Source organism: Metopolophium dirhodum, chromosome 2 (assembly GCF_019925205.1).
Source record: "Metopolophium dirhodum isolate CAU chromosome 2, ASM1992520v1, whole genome shotgun sequence".
NCBI classification, from domain to species: domain Eukaryota; kingdom Metazoa; phylum Arthropoda; class Insecta; order Hemiptera; family Aphididae; genus Metopolophium; species Metopolophium dirhodum.
This window is the reverse complement of record NC_083561.1, coordinates 32,157,264-32,183,674: the sequence shown is the minus strand read 5'-3', so window position 1 is coordinate 32,183,674 and position 26,411 is coordinate 32,157,264. Positions and strand designations below refer to the sequence as shown.

At 33.8% G+C, this 26,411-nt stretch overlaps 1 protein-coding gene across 1 annotated transcript in view; it reads left to right on the top strand.

Annotated features, from left to right (window-relative positions):
- LOC132938442 (uncharacterized) overlaps positions 1–4,694 on the top strand; it is a 36,225-nt gene extending 31,531 nt beyond the window's left edge. The window contains exon 3 of the mRNA XM_061005276.1: positions 2,517–4,694. Coding sequence (XP_060861259.1) covers positions 2,517–3,997 — 1,481 coding nt within the window. The 3' untranslated portion in view covers positions 3,998–4,694. The remainder of the gene's footprint in view (positions 1–2,516) is intronic.
- The last annotated feature ends 21,717 nt before the right edge of the window (positions 4,695–26,411 follow it).

Genomic DNA, 26,411 nt, shown 5'->3' with positions numbered 1-26,411 from the left:
GCGGAATAATGTTCGCATCGTGTCGTCGACAGATCGATGTATAATATAATTAATAATAATTACTATAAAGTATGTACCTAACACTGTACACAGTAATATACGACGATGGTGCAATGTGCATATATGCTTTAGTAACTGAGCTACAATTAATCCAACGGTTATAATATAATATGTTATATACGTATGCAGTACTGTCGATGATCAAAATATAGTATGCCTCGCTCAAAGTGATAGGTATAGGTAGGTAAGGTATACATTTAATGATATTTCAAAACCTATTCGTATACCTACGCGTATCGCATAAGTATTATATATCATATTGTATACATGTATATAGTACATCATAATCACATTATCGCTCGTTAATTTATATACACCACCACCGTCGGTATAATATTCTGATTGCATGTTTGACCTTCACCTCTAGTTCTCGGATATATAATTTAATGTAATCGATTTGTGGACCGTGATGGAAACTATCGGCGCGAAAACTTTTACGAGTAATTATAACAAGAGTGCTGAGCTCAATGCTTATAATAATATATAATGTCATATCCAGACGTTTGATAGGTATATCGTATATCGTATAATATTTATAATAATATAGTTCTCACCCATTATAGGCATCCTAAGGATTTAACACGTAATTTTCTATGCTACACGTCTTTGGGGGGGTGTGGCGTATATGGCCGTTTATTATTGTATAACGTTTTGCGGGCGCTCGTATTCACGTCAAAACAGGCGGTATATTAACAACAGTGTCCGATACGTGGGTTGGGTCATGAGACTCTCGCACCGGTGTCGCGTCGTGGTATAAATCATTGTTAAATGAAAATAATAAAGAAAAAAGGATTGTCATCCGTACACGCCGCGGCCGTCGGTTCGTGTTGAAAATATTGTGTCATGTACCTGGTATACAGTGTACGCTAAAGAAATGGAAAACTTTGTTCCGATCCGATCGTCGTCGTCGTCGATACGCTGCACCGTGTTGAGTGTCACGGAAAGAACTCACCGGAACGTGTGTACGCGCGATAGTTGTGTTTCTCGATCGGGGCGACAGTCTATATAATATACATTTGACGCGAAACCTTGAAATTCGTCTATTTTCTCTGAAATATATTGTCCGTGAACCGTGACTACATTGATTTGTGTGTCCGAACACGTTGTTTTATAGGTGAATATGTTGCCGGCTGCATTGTACTTGTCATCTCAAGGCGGTGTCCTGTGTCGCTTTAACCTTCTTTTTATCGAAAAATACAACGCACAATATTATTAGGTCATAGGACTCCGATATAAAAATACCTATTAATTGTTTTTAATTACTGTGCAGAATGTATGGTACTTACTACTTACCCAACTCTTTTTTAATTTTCGTCGAACAAAAATGTCCCAACGGCCTTGTTATGAGAAACGATTGGCCCCGCCGTCTTAATCGGTTGTAGAGTAAGGGTATAAGTAATAGGTATAAGGCGTAATACGAGAACATAGATGAACTTGATACACATATGCGTTGAAATATATTAGAATATTGTCTCACTAAACATTGTTATGAAATTACGCGTTATACTATACAACGGTGCACATGTACATGCAAAATGATATTCAGGTGTGTGTGGATGGGTGTGTGCGTCTTTATTCGAATAATAATAATATAATATTATGCTCTGGAAAATCTTCTCGAGTTTCTGCATTCCGGGTAGGTAATTAGAAAGGCGTCGTTGATTATTTTTATATACGAATCCAGCACGGACGTTTAATCGAAATATTGTTGTAGTGTTGTCATTCGCATACACTACCTCCACCACCACCACATCCATATACACCTCACCCACGCTGTGTACGCGACGTTCTGATCGCGGAACCGGTATTGGCACGCGTGCGCAATAACAAGTTACTTAGTAGGGACCAAGCACAGGGGGGGCGCTGAAACTGGGAATCGTGATGTGAGTGCGATATGACGTATTATTGTCTGTTTGCACGACAATGGACGCGCCAGCTAGGAAAAGCCAGCGCATAATAATACTATCATAATATATAATAAGTTGCAGTTGCCAAATTGAGAGTGCTTCGCTCAGACAAACCGTCCTTAACTCGTGATAGGAATATTCTAACAAACTAATGATGTTATACACACACGTGTACGTGTTCGGCAAAGGGTGGTTATAATTGTGTTATGAGTGTTGGAAATAATAACTACTTAGTTTTACAGTCTTCGTATATGTGCCTATTATCTGTCCACCGGTAGCGTATACAGCGTGAGTTGATCTGTAAAAATGCAAATAATACGATATATCTATCTATACTTACAAACTTTTCAAGTGATTTTATTCGACCGCATATTGTAGTTCGCGTACGTCAATGACGATAACCGGTCAATCGTTTGAAGTTTATTATACCCTCCGTATTATTATTATAACATACCAACCATACCAGCTGTATTAATTTATGTTGTCATTATTGTTCGGCCAAACCTCTGACCTTCACCTATCTAACGTTTTACTATTTTGCGGTTTCAGGTGAAATGTGCGTGGAGAAACCGCTGTGCAGCCTGTGGAAGAACTACACGTGTAACCAGAAACCGGACGTGCACATGAAGCTGACCATCACGCAGTCGGGACTGAAGGCGTTTACCAAGGAGCACGGGCTCACCGAGTACTGGAGTCACCGGGTCACCTATTGCCTGGCGTCGCCACAGTTCCCTCGTATTTTCTGCTGGGTGTACCGGCACGAGGGCCGCAAGCTCAAGCAGGAGCTCCGGTGCCACGCGGTCGTGTGTACCAAGGAGTCAGTGGCCAGGCAGATCGCTGGCCAGCTGCGCGGCCGCCTGGCGCAGGCGCTCAGCGAGTTCAAGCGGGACAAGATCAGCCGGCAGAACGCCCGGCTGTCATTGGCCAACAGCGTGTACGAGAATCCGTCGCTGCCCCGACGCAAGATCTTGTTGTCAACTGGGTCGCATAACTATAGGCCACCGCTGGAGCGGTCGAAGTCCGCGCCGCGGCTCGTGTCCATCGAAGAGAGCCTGGAAGAGGACGAAGAACCGGCTGATTCTTGCGCGGCGTTCAGGAGGTGCCGAGCCGAGAACCGGTTGCGAACCGGCACGCTTCGAAACCGGTTGGGTGGACTCCACGGTTACAGGGAGACGGCTGCCGCCACTGCCGCCGCCATAACCGCTGCTACCGCCGCCGCCGCCGCCGCCGCTGCTGCCACCACTGCTACCAATGCATCCGGCGACGTCACTACCGACACCACTGAAATGGTGAACGAGATCGAAAACCGACTAGCCAAAAGCCTGCAGCTCAGGGACGACGGTTCAACCGACGACAGCGCTCAATCGTACCAAAACGTAGATTGCGATTCAGTTGAATCGCTGCCGTCTTACCGAGACGTCATAGCCGAAGATCAAGAGTCGACTTCGTCCTCTTCGTCAACGATTTGCGTGGAGCAACAGCAGCATGAACTGCTTCCCAAATACAACGAGGTGATCGTCGACTGCCCACAAGGTCCAGAAGATGTGTGCTACAAATACAACAGCCTGGTCCGGGACAGGAAGAGACTATTCGAGAGCATAGGTGGTAGTGTGGGTGGACGTCGCGATCAGTTCAAACGAATAAGCTCAGACTCAGAGTTACTTGGTGCCTATAACAACCTGGTGAAAAACAGGAAGCTCCTGTTCGAAGGCTGCCGGGATGACGATGATTTGGACGTGGACGAGGAAGACTTGGACGAGGACAAAGACTGTGGATATCCGGACGATGAATCTACGCCCAGCTTACAGAGCATATCCAGTGGTGGATCAGACGCGTGCAAGAAGATCGCCATGGACCTTGACTCTCTATCGGAGGAGGAGGACAGCGATGAGAGTGGTTTTGTGGAGGCACCGCCGTCTCGTTGTCCTGCCGACGCGGCTGCCCATGTCGACAAGGAAAAGGAGCTGCACAAACGCAACAATCACGCTGTGGCCTCCAGGAATGCTTCTGCCCGCCGGGTCGGCGCGTAATAACCGTCCGCTCGATATCATGTGAAAAAGACTTTTTTTTAGAATTATTATTGATTTTATCATTTTGAACGCGTAGGTGGTGTAACGCCACCGTGTGTCTGGTGTACACCGAGACGACACGATAGATGATGACATGATATATGTTGTTATTATATTTTTATAGTATATACCAACTATTATTGTTATTATTATTATTGTTGTTATTCCAACTGCGTGTGACCCCAGCGTGGGCGTGTGTTAACCGAACAAGAAACAAGGACGTTGAGTACGGACGAGCGCAAAGCGGCGAGTAACAAAAAAATATATTGAAAATACCAACCACGAGAACAAGCTCCTCCGCGGTCGTCGTCATAGCAGTTGTTTTCGCGTGGAAGAAATAATCGCTACAATACTGTAGATAACTCATCGGGAGTAGCATTGGTTAGCCTGCGGACAAAAACTAGTTTTTTTCCATCATTATAATTACTATTATTCTTTACGTTGTAAAAAAAAAACCAACCAGTTTCTACGTATTAATTTCATCTTTTTTGTACAAAATTAATCGATCGCCACTGCTTTTCGTCGACGCTTTACAAATCGCGCTCGCACGTCACGCTATTATTATTATATAACAATATTATAATAATAACAACAACAACAATAATAGTATCATAGATAATTAATACTTTATGTGTACGTTATACGTACGTTCATGTTTTATTATGTGTAAATATCACAAATCGACCTAGTCAAGCAATCGTATTATTAGGGATTAGCGTCTATAATAGGTAGTAAATCACATTTTTCATAGTTTATGTTGTGTATAAATATATATGTGTGTGTTTGTATGTGTTACGAGGAGGAATGAAAGAATAGAGCAAAATGGACTGCAAGAGCTGGAGATTGTTCTGTTTGGCCTTTGCAGACCGGGCTCGAGTCCACGACATTACCATAATGTTGTTGTGTCTTGGACGAAAAAGTAAAACATACGATTAATACCAAATAAGGTGCTAGCTATAATTTATCGAATTAGACTTTTGATTATATTATATTCAGTAGTAGGTTCTGTTTAAGTAGAGGTGTGGGACCACCCCATACCTATTTACGTATATGATGTTATATTATATTACCCTCACATTATTTCATGTACTTTTTGTATTTTACCCTTTCGAACAAAACACGTGACTTTACAAATTTAAAAAAAAATATAACATTAATCATAGTTTGTCGTCTAACAAACGATGCATTTGTAATTTTTTTTTTTTTTTGCCAAAATTCTCTATTATAAAATGTCAACCGACGTTCCTATGGCCTTTTTTTTAATGGTAGATTTTTATTGTAATGGAAATCAGAGTCGAACAAAAATTGCTTAAAACTCCGTTCATATAATATTCGCGTAGGTATGATATTTTATATAGGATGGTTTTATTTCTATGTGTGAACTCTACCTGTACCAACCTGATTGCCGCGATTAGATAATAATATTATGTTCATTAAACTGAAAATAAAATAAAACCGTTTATTACGCGTGCATCACAGATAATAGTATAATAATTATTACAAATTCTTTGAACCCAATTTAATATGATGTGTGATGTACTGATGCGTCTAGATTAGATGATAGAATAAATACTTAAATAGAAATGTTAAACTATTAGATAACGTAGGTATCACATAAATATATATAAATATATATATATATATATATGTTACGTAAGTATGTTATTAAATTGCCGTGCAATGTTAATTAAGAAAATTATCTGATTATTTAGACTTGTTTGAAATTATATTATTATCGCGTTCGTTAATGAACTTGAAAAATAATAATTTATGTTTTTATTTTATTATAATATTATACCAAAATGCAATTTGTACGTTAGATTATTATATTATATACCTAATACGTATATGTGTGTGTGTGTGTACCTATAGCGTAACAGTGTAATATTTATAACGATATTATTATTTTGTAAAACTGATCATTATTATTTATATTTGTATTTTATTTTACTTTTTTTTTTTTTTGATAGTTGAATTAAAAATTGTTATTAAAAAAAAACAACAAGTTGTTTGTAATTTATTATTCCGTTTGGCGCTGCTGTTGGTAGCCCATATCGCGTCAATCGTTATATAAATATTATTATCATCGTCTCGTCGCCTTTTTTTTTCATCGTTGCGGGTACTAATCAAATACTACGCAAATTCATAATATTATTATTATTATTATTATTATTATGCATAATATTGTGAAAAAAATATATTCTCGGGAACCGCAACGATTCGACGACACAGCGGATCGATATCGAATAACCGCGATGACCGCGACGGGGGCGTGGATTTCGGACGCTACAATAATATTCATTTCCGAACGAAATATTATTATTACGATATTTTTTTCTGACGAGAAACATAGTAGGTACGTAGTAGTGCCGATAATACAGAATAATAATTATGCATCGTAATGAACTACCTTTGTGGGCGCGCTCGTTCGTCGTATACCTCCGGATATTGTTTTACCCACCATGCGGCGCCGTCCGGATGGAATGACACATCCTCATATCCCCCCCCCCCCACCCACTCGCCGCCCATGAAGCCTCGTACAATGATATTATATTATTATTTATTACATTATTTTCTCCGATACGTACCAAATACGATCGATTTTATAAATCGTTGTTTGGGTGGCTTTTGTCCGTGGACATTTTACCACAGGTTCCTCACTGTGTAAAATGGAGATATCCCTGAAAAACCTGTACGGGATAAACTTACTATTTTACAAAAGTTACTTCCATTTCGTACAATTATGATAAATATATATAAAATATATTACCTATATTATATTCGAGCGATGATCGAACGGAGAAAGTCTCAGAGGCGTTCGTCTTTCCATTGTCATCGTTTTTCGCCGCTGCAGAGACCCCACAGTCATATAATAATAAGCATAATAATATCATGAGCACAGAAATATACAATATATAACCCTCGTCGATATAATTCGCCGACGGATGATAAGTACGTCTCTATAGCGTCACGCGAGTGTCTGAAAATATACGACATCATATTTTCAGGTTTTTAAAATTTTAATCCGATCTAGAGCAAATCGTGAAAATGTATACGACACGTGTCGTACGCTTTAAATATTATTATTATTATTACTGTACGTGTGTGTCGGTCATTGTTCACGAAATTCGAATCGAAACTGAAAAAAAATCCAGCAATAACTTCAGCGTGTATGAGTGAGTATAATATTATACAGGTGGTGGGTCCGGTGCGGTGACGGTTGGGGAGGGTTTCGTGGAAACTATAATGCGTTTACTGCCAATGTATAACATTATATTATGAGATGAAAAGTATTTTTCGACACGTGCAGCAGTATGTAAATGCCCTCATTTTTTGTAATGCAGGGTGAACATGGTTTAGGCCAACCCCTAATACCTGAACATATTTTCCACCCCTCAATGTGTAAAAAAAATGACTAATGAGCACTTTGGCGCCACCGCAGTAAACACGAGGTACCTATACACGGTGCCTCGCCGAGGTAATGTTTTTTTAAAAATTATGACCGAGACGACGTGTGACGTCGATAATAAGTATCGTAGTTGGACTTACAGGATTTTCGTCAAAATTCGACTTGAACACAAAGTTCTCGGCTCGTCCGTTACGGCCAGGTTGGTAAAAATCATATTATGTAAAAGAATTTTTTAGTTGTAATATTTTACATACTCATATACAAATTGAATCATCATATATCATTAAATTGCATGTACAAATTGAAATATCGCAAAAAAATCCAACGTACGAGTATACAATATAGCATATGATTAATGTTTAATAATAGGTAAATTCACTTTAATATATTATTATTATAATATTGAAGCTAACAACACATTATTGGTTTTGCTGTACGCAAATTCGCCATGTTCCGCGTGGTTTATATAGAGAGAACACAAATATAGCACTCACATAGGTACTCTTAATCAATCTTAATCTTATAAATTTTAATGACAATTATAAATAGTTAACGCAGATAACCACACTGTGTTTGGTTTACCTATTATTACAGTTGTTTAGGTTTTAGTGAAGTTGATAAAAAATAATGTTTATCAATATATGTTAAGCCCTCCCCCAAATGGTACTTATGCTCCGCCGTATAGCAAGTTTCGAGTGTCCCAACATCGTCAATGAGTATAATATTATGTTACTGCAATAGACGAGTTAAATTTGAATTCGATGTCCAATCATTGAATACGAGAAACAATCCTGAGCGGATACGGTCTGATAGCCTCAATTTCTAACGATATTTTATAATTTATTTGTATATTAGATAGGTACGTATAGTTACTATAACTAATTCATTTTTGTTTTATTAATACAGCAGGAGTAGGTTTAACATGTGCCAAAAACATCGCATACATTTATACCTATCATAAATTAATATATTCATTTTTTTTCAACCCGAAGGTTGTTTTTTACAAATGTATTACAATAAATTATACGGTTCTCCATTCTAGTCGATTTGCTCGCCATTTAATTTAATTCCTTAAAAGTTTTGACTATTGCATAATTGTTTATGGATAATTTGACCTATATACGACTTATACGAGGACGCCCTGCAGTTATCTCTCCTCCAATCAAACCTTCGCTACAGTTATATTATAATTTATCAATATTATGTAGCTCTTCTGGTATCTCAGGACAACAAGTCCTGTCATTTTCCGACGTATTGCTCTAATCGAAATTCGTGAATGTTAGTTTTTTCTTTGACAATTCCAAATACTTCTTCGTTAGGCTTTCCTATCTATACCCAGATTATCCTTTCATACGCCTTCAGCACTATACATTTCAAAGGCTTCTGTAGTCCTTTATTTTTGTATAATTTATGACCCGTGTTTCACATCTACGATCAAGACTTATGCATTATGTTTTAGTAAGTCTCTTTTTAGTATCGAGATGAATCTTTTTTGAATTGAAAAGTTTATTTTTTTTTACTATAAAAGCTGCTTTCGTCATTCTATGCGTTGTTTTATTTCTCAGACAATCTTACCATCACATGTTATTTTCTTCCCTAAACAATAACTATACCATTTCTTCTTCTTACTTGATCTATAATATGGTCATTGATTACATATGTACCAATAAATCCGCTTTTATTTGAAGGATTCTGACACATACTAAAGATCTTCGTATTTACACTATTTTAAAAATAATTATTATAATACTGTATCATTATATATTATTGTTATTATTAATTATTAACTAATATGTCAATACTGACATATCTACATAGTAGAGTGGTATAAAAAGGTTCCTGCTATAAAATACATTCATCGCGGCATCGCGCATAGAAAATGAACGATAATAATAATATATATCTTCGTATTGACGAAGCAAGCCCTCACGATTAGTTTTTTTTTTTTAATTACAACAAAATAACTAAAATCGTTAGAGAATTAATCGTAATGTTTCATTTAAATACCTATACAATTTCGTAAAGATTTTTAATATGTATGTTTTTTAAAAAATTGTACTGGTTTGATATTTTTCACCCAAATGATTAACTCACTGTTATTGAGGATTGAAGCATTTTTTTTTTTTAAATAAGTGTACACAGTCACTCATAAAACAAAATAAAATCACACATATTGTAAAACCAATACATTCATCGTTGCACGCTCAAAATGTCAGATGACAACTCAGATGTTATAATTAATACATCTTCTAGTAAAAGACGATGACATCCATTCGTCGATACGCGGATTGCGTTTAAACACTAAAACTAGTCACTATACCTATCATGGTGTATAGTAATATGCGATTTCGATCGCGCACGCCTTCATTGCGAATTTACAATTTATTATTTTATTACATGTCGCGAATAGTGCACGTGTGATGCGTTTATTGATAATATTAATATATAATTACACAGTGTTAACGTTAAAGTTATCGCCGTTGGATGTGTCACCATAAGCACACGTCTTAACGCATTATGCATATAGTTTAATGTAATTGAGATAACCATAATATTGTAATATAATAATATGTTATTGTTGAATGTTAGATTATAATATTCTATACAGGTACACGACGTTCGAGTGTTTGCTATGCCAGACAATATAATATTATATCATTATTATTATATATTGGTGGATGGATGGATGCTCGACGAGTTATATCATTAATACCCACCTGTAACGCGGTGCAGTGTATAGATAAACAAATATTTGTACTAATAATAACGTTAGATAACTGTCGTGACCCGGCGATGAGTACCGAAAGCGAGGCACTATAAATATTATCAAACCTATATTGACAATAATAATTCGTCGGTGCCTAAAATTTCTCAAATTTCATGTCTCCCTGTACATAACTACTGTAACGGTGTTTTATGTATTTTCTTATGGTGGGTTTGTGTGTGTGTGTAAGTGTGTGCTTATTTAACAGTTGTGGTGATTATACAACCAATGATGGCGTAGGAATTTAAGAAGCAGTTTGGACTTTCAACGACAGCAACGTGAAATCGGGAGGGTTGAGTGCTGGGAAAACGTAGAATCGGACACTCGCGACGAAGGAGTGGCAGCTAGGCTTAGGATTAAGTTTTCGCAGAGTCCTGCAGGACTACAATAGTAATGTAGTTTCTATCAAGTTAAGTAAAACATAAAAATAAAGAATAAGTCCCCATTATATTATCCTAGGTCTAGTTCATAAAGGAAACTTTTTAACCCGAGTATTAACCTATCAAAATAATAGCGACGTAGGTACAGTAGGTTAGGCATAACCAGTGGCGTGCCCAAGGGGGGGGGGGTCGGATCTGGAACCACCCATTTACAGACAGAATTTAAAATTCTTAAGGTGCAAACCACTGATTGTATACTTTTTACATGTTAAAAAATTTGGATCCCCCCTTTGAAAAATTCCTGGGTACGTCTCTGGGCATAACAATACTGTAATAATACTTATGAGTTAGTATATTATAATATTATATATATGGAAACGACAAGTCATCGGCGATTGGTTTTGAAAACGGTCTCCTGATAAAATCGAATAAAACAATAAATAAAGCAGGTGCTTATCGCCTTAACACAACGATGATGATAATAATAATATGTCATACCTACGCTTACGCGTGTTTAGCAGATATGTTACTATTTTATGTGGACAACCCACACCGTGTAAAGGTTTAAGGATTAAGGCAGGGGTGGCCAAACCGGGGCTCCGGAGCCGCATGCAGCTCGCATCTTATCGTAAAACGCAAAACATTTTTAATAACATAATAATAATTATAATAGGTATTATATGAAGACAAAACTATCCCATAAAACATATTTTAATCTGACATTATTGTACGTTATTATATTGTTTCACGTCCCGCACATTTTATTACATTTGATATAATATCATCGTATTTATTGTTTTCGATAAAATTGAGAACCATTTTCTTCCTGTTCTCTTTACATTTTTCACTTTATTGTTTGGCTCGTGAATCTGTTATCTCTTGCCACCCGTATAGCGTTCTATTAATGATTCCAGAAATATTATTAAAAGTCAATTACAGAGTCTGGTTGTGTTTAGTACAACTACTTAAAGTATAGGTTCGTGAAAATGATTTTGAAAAAATGTATTTTAAATAATGTTGTGCTTTAATTTGTGCGTTTCCAAATTTTCATTTCGAGAACATAAGCTTGAGTATGGGTAGGTACGCCGCTGCAACACGATTGCGCACTTTTTTTACCCAACTAATTACAACATTATTGCACGCCAAATGATATGTGAATAATATACTATGTATAATAATTTATGTACTTACAACATAAAAATATAAAATAATAATATAAAGGCACAAAATATGCACAATATTTATACACAGAAAATGCTCCTGCGTCTAATATTTTGGACAACTATTAAGTGCGCAATCGTGTTGTAGCCGGTAGGTACACTGTATATTATATTATAGTGTGATTCCTCCCCAAAACCGAAAATGAAGCTCGGGTGAGTCCGATGAGCTGCACCCGTGAGAAGTGAGCACGCCTATAACATGTAAAACATACGTCATGCTCGGGCAAACCGATAGTATTTTCCCTAGTCATATTATACAATATAATACAATAATATAAAATTGTTTTTGCGGTCTGTAGGTATACGTACATTTAGTATCACGATAATGCGTACCTCTACCATTGATCGCACGTGTATAATTGTATACGCACACGGTCTTCCGCCATTATTGTGTAACAACAATAATAATATCAATGTATGTCGGTATAGGTCCATATATAGGAAGGAGGGTTCAGATGCTTAGACAGAGCTTGGACGCTGAATATGCGGAAATCATCGAAGCCGACGATTACATACCCATATTATATCACACACCTATAATAATAATGATGATATTATATATTTTTAATATGAATTTTTGTTATGATATCGATATTATGATGTACAGGAAAGCACGCCTCTTCGTTGAGTGAAAGTCGATGGGTGTTAAAAAAAATACTAAACATAATAATATTATGTAGATATATCGTATATAATATAATAATATTCTCATATAGGGACATTCCAAAGTGATATTATATTATAATATTTAATTCGAATTGTGTATTATAATAAATGTTGTACTGGAGAACGGACACGGAGAGAACAACCTGCTGGCATAGTGACACATATATATAAAAGATTAGAGGATAAACGCGTCCGGTATTATAATACTATTAAATATCTATAACGTTTACTGATAATACTTCATGTACCTATATAAACATAATATTATAATCAAGCGTGTCATACCATAATGTACCATACCTGTACAACTCTGCTATATGAGTAAATTTCTACCCGCGATTAACTCGCAATATAAATTATAATATAATATTATGATATTTATATTAACATCCGAAAATTTTCGGCGGATGGCGGCTGATTTATGTGGACAAAAAAAAGAACGTTTAATAATATTATTTTGTATCATGATTTTGATATAATTTCTGTTGGACAAAATGTCGATCCGTCTACGCCGTAACCGTTTTGAAAAGCCCGGAGTATACAGGATGACTTTTAGTATCCTCGCCCCCATTTTTCCCTTTAATAGTACATTTATTCAAATTGTGATTTTTAGAAATCTCAAGTATACATATATACATAAAGACCGTATTTTCCAATTTCTGACATTTTTTTTGTGTCCTGTAGCAATACAAACGTCTTTTTTTCAAATTAACTCTCTCCCCCCCCCCTTTTTGCTGCAAATTATTTAGCAGATGATTTTCTAGTAAACTATAATGTATATAAAACAAAATTCTAATAAGTAGTTTTTGAGTTTTTAAAATGTATATAATAAGGATAATAATCCTTAAAAATGGTTTAACAAAAATATAAGCTATGTAGGTATATGTAATAACTAATATTAGATGTAGAATTAATTTTACTTGGATCATTTTTACAAATTATTTATATTGATAAATAAATAGTAATTACTAACATTTTCAAGTCGCCTGAGCCCCCATTCCTATTTAACCCATTACCATAGACATATTATTATCCTTAGTAGTTAGTACACAAAGTAATCTTCTTCTTCTCCTCAGGCTCAGGACAGACCGTTGAGGTCTTTCGCCGCTTCTAAAATTATTCCCCTCCACTGATTCCTATCCGATGCCAAACTAATGCTATACGTGGCATAGCACAATAGTAATACAACTCAAAAACTACCTACTCGCTCGAATTTTGATTTGGATACATCAAAATTCTCAAAAAAAAAACATCTGTTTAATAATTAAAAAAGGGAGTTCCCATTTGAAAAACAAAAGTGTGTATTGTCACAGGATCATTCTTAAGTGGAACAAAAAATCTCAAAGATTCAAAAATATGATGGTCTTCAAGTGTATTAGAAAATGTCAAAAACCAGAATTTGAATATATGCATAATTTAAGCACACAAATAGGATGAGCATGCTTAAAAAAAATCACCCAGCATACGCTACTGCACCGTTCGTGTTATATTAATATTCTTATACCTCCGAGTACCTATTCCATATAAATATATCGGTAGGTACGAAGACTTATGGTTATTGAAACACTCGTCGAGCAGCTAGCTATGATTTCATGACCTATGTATCGCGTGTAGGTATATATTATTTTATTACACTGGTATTGAGAACGGCAGTGAATTAACACGTGGCCGACGCCTACAAGTGTGTTTCTGTGTGTGTTGTGGGTGAGAGGGACCCGATGAGCAATATGACCGTTTATACATATATCGTGAATGGGAGGATTTACGTACCTATATATTATTATTATTATTATAACGATAATAATATTATGATATTGTACGCATAATGTAGGTAAATAGGAGTGTCCCGCGGCCGCTGCCAAGTCGCATATACTCGCGCCCAGCGAATATATCGTAACGCGGAGCGCATAAAATAATTATAATTAATACGGTAAAAAAAAACGAGCGTGAGCATGCGTAAATATATAGCTGATAAATAATATACAGGTATACCTAGGTACACATTTGGTATACTGCAGGGTCATCGAAATTATTCGTTACAAAACTCGGTGGGAATTTCATTGACATCTTATTACGATCCGAATAATAATATTATAGGTACCTACACGTTTTGTAACGCATACAATTTTGACGACCCTCCTACCCACCCTAAACCGTGAGTATATTACATATTATTTGGTATAGTTATAAAATTCGGTCGACCGTGTAACGCGACGACCTTATGTTCGATATAATATATATTATATTGGGCGATTGTAAACTCCGCCCGAACACCAGTCAGATAAAAAAGTAATGAAAAGGTTTCACGTTAAATCAGACAGCTTTATTTTTCATAACATATTATTATGGGTATATGGAAACTCCGCCAGTTGTTAAAGTGTTAAAGTGTTGCTTACGTAAAACCAGATAATATATCTCAACCAAATAAACTCAAAAATTCAAAATGAAGATAAAAATTATGGTGTTATATTATTATGTCATAACATAACATACCTAAATATTTTATAATTATTACAATTACCCAGGGGCGTACCCAAGGGGGGGGGTCTGGACTCCCCTCCATTGATTAACAAAATTTAAAATTCTTAAGGTGCAAATCACTACATAATTGTATACTTTTTACATGTCAAAAAAATTTGCACCCCCTCCCCCTTTAAAAATTTTTGGGTACGCCCCTGCAATTACTTATCATGATTTTTTGACGAAATATACGTTACAATTTTGTATGATTTGTTCGTACAATTAGTATTTTTATTTTTAAGTTTTATATATTGTTTGGCATATACCTACACATCGTACCTAACTATTATTTAATAAGAACAATTATTATTATAAAAAATTAAGATTTTTTTTTTAGTAGTAAAATATTTATTTTATTTTATACTGTTACTTGATTTTATTCATTGAAGACGGAAGAGTTTACATGAACTCAATTTTACCTGATTTTTCTCACTGGCAGAGTTTACATGAAACGAATTTTACCTGTTTTTTTCCTGGCAGAGTTAACATGTGTCGATACATACTATATTTAACCCGTCGTCAGTCACATGTTGAGAATTTCTCTTAATCGTTTTAATATGTTTTAAATCACCAAAACACATATTTTATTATGCAATTACAAGATTAGTTACGATCACTTTTAAAATTCATGCATTTGAATATTATGTATCTCCTCGTTTACATATTATTATAGCTACAACATTGAATTATTGAGCATTATAATATTATTATTATTATTATTTGTCACGTACCTTACTCGGGGATATTTTCTCTCACCATAATTATATGACACTACGACAAATACTCAATTCTGACAACCGCGATGGTCGATTAAGATTTTAGACGATGTACAATATTATTTTTAGAGAGAAAATATCTCACCACACGACCAACACTTAACCGTGAAATCTATTTGGTGGTTATATATTATGTGTTGTCCTATAATATTATATGTACGCCGTGTGACAGGTCCGGATTTAGGCGTAGACCTAACAGTGCAAGAGTGCGACATCCGCCGTGGCATTTTACGTTGACGAAAACGAAGTGGACTTAATATATCAACCCATGTCGGATAAGTATTTTACTATTCCGCACTAGCATGGTGAAAGTTCTTTTTCCAAACATAAAAAAACTGCAAACATCTGCGATGACGCTGCGTACTTCATTCCGACTGGAACATATAGTATGAAAAAGTGTATATTATTATTTTAAAAATGATTACTTTTTTTTTTGTTGTTGTTGTTTTATTGAAACTTTTGCACAATACCTACACATAATAATGATACAATTAGCCATACATTATTTACAGTTTACCATTAAACATATATTATAATTTATAATTGTTATAATTTATCGGTCATAAGAAGTATTAAATGGCACTTACACTAATGATAATTTAGATAATGGGTACTGTTGTATATACCGAAAATGATTTATAACTGCATCTTCGTTGATGTAGAAAATACTATTATACTATTATAAATGCTTAATGGATGATACAATTAATGGAATTTGGATTACTTTAAAAATATTGGAAATAGGATTTTAGCGATTGGGTCTATCACGGTAGACTAACCTATAATACTAGTAGTTTACATAGTTTATGTAGTACCACAGGCGTGCGTACGAGTGCATCAAAAGGTTCATAACGTGGTGCATCTGCATCTATCTATGGGGAAATTGATTGGGAAAGGTTATTTAAAACTGATAGTGTTGCATATTACGATTTTATTGGATAATAATTATTCATCATAATATTGTCGAAATCTAAGCGACGTAGCAGATATTTGGTGTTTTAGAAGGAGAAGGTGCCTCCTAAATGTTTTTATGTATACGGTTAGGTCTATCTACATTTGACAATTATATACACACGTATGCCGTATATTATAATAAGTATATTTTATATTATAGTTTTTACTATTATTATATAGTCACCGCTGTAACAATAACAGCCCACCTGTGTATTATAAAGATTAATAAGTGTGGCTGTTCAAAATGTTTTCGGCTGGTTGTAAAAAAATATTGGCCACTTTATTTTGCATGATGCAGTATCTGCGATCATTTTCTGAGTCAGTCTGGGCACACCTATGTAAGATAGTACGTATAATAAATGATAAGTAAATCTACGACTAATGTGTTGAATACAATATTATATGTATAGGTACGATTTACGCATAATGAGAAAATATAGGTACTCTACTTATCTATTTTCAAAGTATTTTGATAGTAAACAATTCACGAAACAATAATCATTACTATAATAGACGATAAAATATTAACTAATATAAAAACTTAACAGTAAAAACTAAAACAATTTTTACATAAATTATCAAAACTGTTTATAAAACAATACAACAATATTACCTATCGTGAATAAATTACGGCTATCGATTGGAACCTAGTGTACATTTATTTTTTATTTTTTATTTTTTTGCCATTCGCAGTTGTAGAGAACCGTTGCAGTGTGGCGATATATTATGTAAGGTGATCCAAAGCGTTTTCATGTTTTTTCATTTAATTTAAACCAGAAACCACGGCCGGCTGGCCGACCCTATGTTTGTATATAATATCACATTAAGAAACACGGGCGCCCGTCTCCACTCCATTAAAAACGCATCTTATTTATTATATTATAATATTGTTTTATACTACCTACATAAGTGGATTCATACGTTTAACGATCGACCGTCACTCGAAAAAAGAACACTCGGACTATCGACCCGCACCTCTGTATTACGAGTCCTGCTGCAGTAGCGACGAACACGCGCGTCTCAAGTGGGGTAAGTAGCTGTGATAGTAATGGTTTTTTTCGGGTCACACAAAACATTTTATTATGATATATTGTATACATATAGCAAACTCGTGTATACAAATAATATCAACGTTTTTTTTTTTTTTTTATTGATCCTTAAGCCCGGCATCTATGACCATTAGTTGTTAGTAGGGTTGTATTGTGGTGGTGGGGGCGAGACCGTTTTCGACCAAAAACGTACCCTTCCCTTTTCGGCCGATTCACTTTTCGACCAAAACAAAAAGTTTTGTAATATGATAATATGTAGAATAAATAATTTATATATAGTTTTTGTAAAATAGAATACCCATATATTAACATTTTTTTTTTTTATTACGATTATTACGATTTATTATATACGATCGGTGATCGTCGACTGTGATGGTTACTACCATAATATATAGTTATATCAGTATAATATGTAGTATGTACCTGCAAGACTGATCGTTATACGTATTGTAGAGAGTCACTATATCTTACTTAATAATATTATATTATACACATTACTATTAGACTTAATAATTATTGACAACAATTGTATATTATTATGTTATTCTTTTTAACACTTTTCTTAAGTTTGGTTTCACGTCTGTCTGTGATCAAATCTTGCGCGCTCGATTTGAGGCACTTTTTGAAGATGAAAAATTCTGAAAATTGGTATAGACCTTGGTCTTGGATGACAATACAATAATCCGTTGTCATTTTGGGACATGGACCAAAAAAAAAAAAAAGGATTGTCCCCACGACGTCGCCGTAATATCTCTCGCAGATATTGAACTTTCTCTCTTCCCCAAAAAAAAACCGCAACCTCTTACGAAGCAAGTATAGGCGTGTCCTATCCATTATTATAATATCTATGGTAACAACGGTAATTATTACCAAATAACATTATACCGGTATTCTGATATAGGTACCGAAAACACCGGATACCGATATTCTTTAAACACTACAGTCAGCAGTGAAAATAAGAGCAACAGACTGTTCGTAACTTCATGTTCTTAATTATTTACTTTCAACTAAAAAGTAGAAAATAAAAAATAAAAAAAAAAATTTTAAAAACACACTTTTCCATAAAAACATTTAAAAAAAAATTTTAAAAATTGCACTAAAAAGACAAAAATAATTCTCTGTACTTAAAAATAATGAAAAATTTATTGATGAAAAATTTAAAAGTGTGTGGTGCATCATACAAAACATTAAAAGCCGAGCTAAGTCTCACATACACTTCTTTGTTCAATCCTGTTTATAAGATAGTGACTGGCAGACGGCAGTATATGTCAAGTATAAGAGCAAAATAATGAAAAATTTACTGATGAAAAATTTAAAAGCCAAGGAAAGTCTCACATACACTTCTTTGTTCAATCATGTTTATAAGATAGTGACTGGGAATATATGTCAAGTGTATGAGCACCACACACTTTTAAATTTTTCATCAATAAATTTTTCATTATTTTTAAGTACAGAGAATTATTTTTGTCTTTTTAGTGCAATTTTTAAAATTTTTTTTTAAATGTTTTTATGGAAAAGTGTGTTTTTAAAATTTTTTTTTTTATTTTTTATTATAAAATATTATGCACAGTGTGACATATTAACACAAAACTAATGTTAATAATATTATAGGTGTTTTTATATTTAATTTTTTTTTAATATTTTATTTTACAATACTTTATTTTACAACATTTTATGTTACTTGTACTTGAAATAATTTTTAAAATTATAATTTCCACAATTTTACAAAAATTATATACCAATTATTTTATTTTACATATCATATAACAAAACGTATTGTTTTGGTCGAAAAGTGAATCGGTCGAAAAGGGAAGGGTACAATTTTGGTCGAAAAGGGAATGGACCTTTTTTAAATTTGGTCGAAAAGTGAATCGGCCGAAAAGGGAAGGGTACGTTTTTGGTCGAAAACAACTCGGTGAAACACGATTGAGCACGGTCCCTATTTTGAAACAACCCGATTGAGCACGATCCATATTTTTTAACAACCCGATTGAGCACAGTCAAATGAATGCAACGTTGCCAATTTTTCTGTCCGACTACAACCAGCTAGGCTACACTCGTATTTTGAAATACTACTACCTATATATAAAGCCAGTGGGAATATTTGTCAATCTTTGTGCTTTACTAGTCGTATGGGAGGTATTTAACATAGAATGGTGATTATTTTCAATCGTGGTTTCCCATCTTTTGAAAGCGGCACGAGTATAATCGATAAACAATATACGAGTCGTGTAGGAAATTAGGATCGACATAATCGTCGAAATAGGTACACTCATGCATTGTCGATTACGCCAATTAAGATTATCTGTACGACTGTAAGATTGGATATTATTTGTTATCTATATAATATATAGTCATATAGAAGTGGGCTTTTGTATTGCCAAAATATAAGTAACTTAGACTCAATACTATCAGGCGTTAGTGGTTAGTGGTCGTTCGTCGTTAAGCGTTAGTACGTTACACAGTTTTATTTTAGATAACTTTTTTTATATACGTAGATCGCGATGGACAATAGTGAAATAAAAGTTATTTTATCCGAGAGAGGAAAAGAATTAGCCAATGTTGGTACTTTTAAGTACAGATTTATTGGATCGATTAAAAAAGGCGAGTTATTAAAATGGCGATGCACAAAAAATAATTGTACAGCTATGATTTATTCTGGACCAGATAAAAATATCGTTATTAAATCAAGTGGACAACATAAACATAAAGGAAATTCACCTAATAAATTAGAAAGGCAAGTAGGTATTACGTGAAAATTGTAAAAGACGTGCTGAAGAGTCACTATCAACTCAACCTTTAAAGTTGATTAGAAGTGAACTTTTAAATAAACAATCTTCAATTGTTCATAAATATTTAAAAACGGTTCGTAAAGCTATGTACGATAGACGACGAAAAGTACTTCCCAAATTGCCTAAGTCACCGGAAGACGTTTTTTTACAGTTGAATTTAATGAAAACTCAAGATGATTTTAAGTTTCGTGGACAACCATTCATACATATTCCCGAAGACAATAGTTTTGTATGCATTACTTCTGATTTCAACCTACTATTTATGATTAAGCATGATTGTATTGATTTTTTCGCCGATAGTACATTTAATTACGCACCCAAATATTTTGAACAACTATATACTATTCATGGATATAAAAATGGCTATTATTTGCCGTTGGTTTATTTGTTTTTATTTAAAAAATCAAAAGATACATATAAAAAAATGTGGATATTCCTACAAAACTTATGTGTTGAATATACAGGAAGTCAGTTCATATTAAAAAAATTACACGTTGACTTTGAAAAGGCAGCCCACCAAGCCGCGTATGAAGTTTTTGAAAATGTACAATTAATAGCTTGTCGATTTCATTTAGGACAGTCATGGTGGCGAAAATTAAGTTCAAAATAATTTCAAATCAAAGAATTATACATTCTTAATTATTATTGTAGATAAACAGCGATTCTATTCTCAGAATAGCCTATAAAAAAGAAAACAACGAACTAGGAAATTGGCTTAAGAGTTTTTTTGGGTTAGCTTTTTTACCTAATCATGAAGTAGCCGATGCATTCGTCGAACTCATGAGTGTCTGCCCAAATGATAAAGTCTGCTCAGAATTTAGCGATTATGTTTTCAATAATTATATAGATGATGAATCTCCATTTCCCCCAAATATATGGGCTAAAGAACCTATGTTTGATCCAAGGTAGATCATCCAAAATCTAATTATATTAAATATAAAAAAAATGTTAATTTAATTTCTATGAAATGTTTTTTTTAGGACAACCAACGCTGTTGAAAGTTTTCATAGAACTTACAATTCACAATTTTATAAGTCTCACCCACACATACACTTGGTAATTATGGTTTTACAAGAAACGCAAGCTGAAACGATGACAAAAATTCGGTCAATTGAAACCGACAGTTATAAAAGTATGAGTTTTATTGAAATGCAAAAAATTAATGCAACTATAATGGCTTACGATGAATATTTAAGAAATAAATGTTCTAAAGATTTACTAAAATATTTATTAAAAGTGGGAAACAAGTATTTAGGGATACCACTTTAAAACGTTGACACATAATACAAATATTCAAATCAAATATATAAATTAACTTTAAGACTAATCTGTATAGGATATGAATTATATTATATATTTATAAAACAAATGAACTTTAATGGAACGGCAACATTGTACTTATTTCTATGCTCAATCGTGTTATATTTTGGATTTCTATTGTTTAATTGTATCTATGCTCAATTGGGTAATGAAAAAGGTAAACTGTGCTCAATCGGGTTCCAGCCAAAACAACTATGCCCGGTGGTGGTAGGGTTTGAAGTGGGGGGTTCTTACACGTGAGTGTTTGTGTTTGGCAAAATTTTTGATTGGGCACTCGTAGGTATCTGCCATGCCTGGGTGAGGGATGGCGGCACTTGTTCTCCGGACACCGTGACTTTCCCGAAGAAAAATGCCGCCCGTGACCAAGGAATCGAACCGACGCCTTAGACCGTCCCCCATATATCAACGTTTATCATAATCTATAGGTATGAATAAAATAAAATGTCGCATTTTTTCATAATAATATATAATATTATATTTAAATAATTGTTGAACATAATAATAACTATAATAATCAATATTGTATAATCGAACGTGTTTTGATAGACTGATCAACGTAGAGCCTAAACTATATGATATAACTATGGACTTTGACATTTTCATAATAAAAAAATTTGCACTTTAAAGAGGTGTGAGCACAAGGATTTTGAGATTCACGATGGAAATTGAAAATTCTTTTTTTGTTTATAAATGGTTGCCACTGGTCACATAAAATAAAATGCGTATTTATATCTATCTATTTATCTATATAAAACATTTATCTGTCTGTTAGCAATAGACTTAAAAACTTTACTGGACCGTTTTAAATATAATTTATATCAATAGATTCCTTGAGACTTGAATGATGTTTATTGCTTATTTTTTGAAACCCTATATAGGTAGCTAAAGGGTAGCTCATACATAAATTTAGTTTTCAGCTCACGATTTTATTTTATTTATATTTTTTAGGGTTACATTAAATTATAATATTATAAGTAGAAGAAAATATTTTTCACAAAAGAATTTTTTTAAAAAATATACATCGGGACACCTGGTAATAATAACATATTAATATAATCTCCAAATCACAAGCAAGTAAATTCATCACACTCAAGCGCCACCGCACGCTGAGAAATTATTCGCGGGATGCCCGTCCGATTTTGTCTGCACTGTTTGCTATATAGGTGCCCATACAGTATAAGTACCTATGAGTTGTTCATCTAGGCTACGGCGAAACGCTCAGCCGATTGACCGACCTGTGGATCTCCCTCGTTCACGGAGTAGCAGCTGACCGTGACTGAGACTATACATCATATTATATTATACCTAAACGGCATCGCATTATTATATTCAGTAAGATACCACTCGTAACTGTACCGATTTGGGCGGCGTATATTATTTTAACGTTTCGATCGTGCGTACAGACCGGTTAGGCGAATCGACCCAAAATGTGGTGTATGTTAGCGTGGATAGTTAGGTTAGGTTATACGCACTGTTTGGGGAAATGTTTAGTCCACAAAAAAAAAAAAAAAAATGTTTGGCGTATAAGTACGAATGATAGGTAAATAAGCACTTATGATTTATATTATATATAGTAGGTACCTACTACCTACTATTATACATTATCAATTAATAAACTAAACTAAAAAAAAAAATAAAACAAAATAAGTATAATTTATTAAGATACATAGGTAATATTAATGGTTAATAATGAGTTCAAACTTTAAAAACATATTGGTATAGTAGGTAATGTCGTAATAAAGGAATTTCATGTGCATTAAAGTCCATATTATATCAACTGTAAAAATAATATCACTCTGCACTCACCCAAACGGTAAAAAAATATTTAAATGATGGCCGACAAACATCGATCGAACATAATATTATACGAAGGTCCGTGCACTGTCGTCATGTTTCTTAGTCGCTGTAGTTGCATCTTACCTTTATAATATATTTTGTTATTCTATGCGATTATAAAATATAATATTATACATTATAAGCATACCTCCCGCCTGTTCCGAGGTCAGGTAGGTCGATCATTTTTCTACGAATTTTATACCAGCTATAAAATACCGTTATATATTATAAATTATAATGTACACGGATAGGACATCCCTACACACATACGGTAAAATGTGATCGAACTATCGAAGACACTGCAGGTTGCTTGTGTTTACAGTACCTATAGTGGTTCACGGTAAATACTAAATTCATATTTCTTATCAATGTTGTCAATTGATAATTTTAATATGTTTAAAAAGTACAGGTTAGGTTTTTTTTTCATATATTCTTTTCTTACGACTTTGTTGTTTGATTTTGATGACCATGTAAAAGCGGTACATCATGGTTTATCAATGTTTACTTGTAAGTTGTCTTATAATAATTACTTTTAAATTTTAAATTTTAAATTTTACTTCAGTATCATTTATCAACGCTCATTGGTGAGGTTACCACAAACACAATCGTATCTATGTTGTAGTTGTAACCACTGCGGTAACATTAATTATTTTCAGGCACACTAATAATACCTATACTCATATCCATGTATATATTATTATTATATATGAATCATAATCGTTCAAGTTGATTCTATTAAACATATTTTATAATTATGTAGGACAATAATTTACTACCTACCATCTAGATCTGTTTGCTCACGATGAAATTCAGGGTTAATACCTATATAGACAACTCGTGTGATAATAACTATTATTATGGTTGGTATGAAATTCGTAGAAAAATGATCGTGAAAACTAGTAAGTAACGTGTCTGAAACTATATATTTTAAACGGGTTGGTTTAAATTATATTTTAGTGTACATGTGTTACCCGCCTACGATCGTCTGCGCACGCAGATAATAATATAATTATGGCGGACGCGCAAGGTTTTCTCGAACGAAATCAAAAGTCGATTTTCTCCTCCGTGACGACTGACGAATACTATATACATAGATACAACCTGCTCTGGTAGGTTTGAATCGCTAATTTTTTTCATTAGATGTATAGTAGATAATATAATTCATATTATAATAAATTACATATAAATCGTATTATATAATATTATTATGTATGTTATAAGCTATATTTTATCTGTAGATAATATTATGATAAGTACATGCAAAAACAAATATATTTATAATAGTGTTTATAACTTTAAATCACTTGCCAGAAATATAGCTAGAGCACTTAGCATGAAAAGACAATTTTGAATATTTGAATATATTTCAATAATTACTATACCTATTGGATATTCTATAAATTTCATAAAAACTATATGCATAATAAATAATATTTAGTATTTAAGAACCTAATGAGAATTTGTTATGTGGAAACTTGGTGGAGATGTTGGGGGTGGGGGTTAGATTTCACTACACACCCTCGTTATTTGCGCCAATAGATAGCGTCGAACGCGTAAACGAAATCAAGAGTGGTCCGATCGATCGATTTTAAAATAACAATTTTTTTCTTCCGCGGAATTATATACTTGTTATATTATACGTCGACCTTGCAGCGAAGATAAAAATTATAATTCACTTAGGCGTGCGCTTGTTCTTACAACGAGTTTCCCGTAAAAAAAATATAATCACCGGCGCGTAGATACCTGTTGCTTCGAGAGTGAGAGAGAAAAATACACGTGACGAAACCATCGCGCCGCGGACTATAACTAAATAGCGATCAGCAGCGTTCGGTGACCCAAATTTTTTTTTACTTTTTTCCCCAAATAATTTTCGTAATACCTTCCATGGCCAATTTGGCGACAAATCTCGTATACAGATCACAACACCAACACTCGTCTGTACGACACCTGGGTTCGTATTGTCGCGCATTCGGGCCCGAATTATACATCGCACTAGAGAGATTTACTGTGAGTCTAAAACGTAGCACGACAATTAATAATAATATTATACTACACACGAGCTCTAGACATAAATCAGATGTTTCTGTATAATAACGATATATTGTACACGGACGACAGCTGAGAAGCACCTATTTACATTGGTCGTCATTTTTAAACGTATATTATATAACAAACGTAAAGCATAATAATATGTGCTAATATTTTTTTAATTGCTTAGTCTTGGATTTTAAGCCGCGGGTGTGACTGATCGGTATAATGTTTCTTACGGTTTCATCATTCACATTATTTTTTAAACACCAATCATTATAATATTTATTCTCATTTTGATATTTATTTTTTTTTCAAGTCCATCACTCATCCAAGTCCATCGCCCAAGTCAACATTCAAATACAAAACTATGTGCCAATTTTCATAAAATAAATAAAAAACAAAAAAAAGTAAACAATATTAGCTGCAATATTATATTATTAATTATTATATTATAGTTCTTTCTTCGTATTAAAGTATTTCTTTTTTTTGATGTTATGAATATTATAATATGCAATAGAATGTAAAAAAATAATTATCGTCACAAAACAAAAACATCATTACCAATCATGAACAATAGCAAACACAAAACAACAACATGACTATAGTAATATATAAAATATTGTTAACTCATAATAATACGTATGTACCTAAATTATAA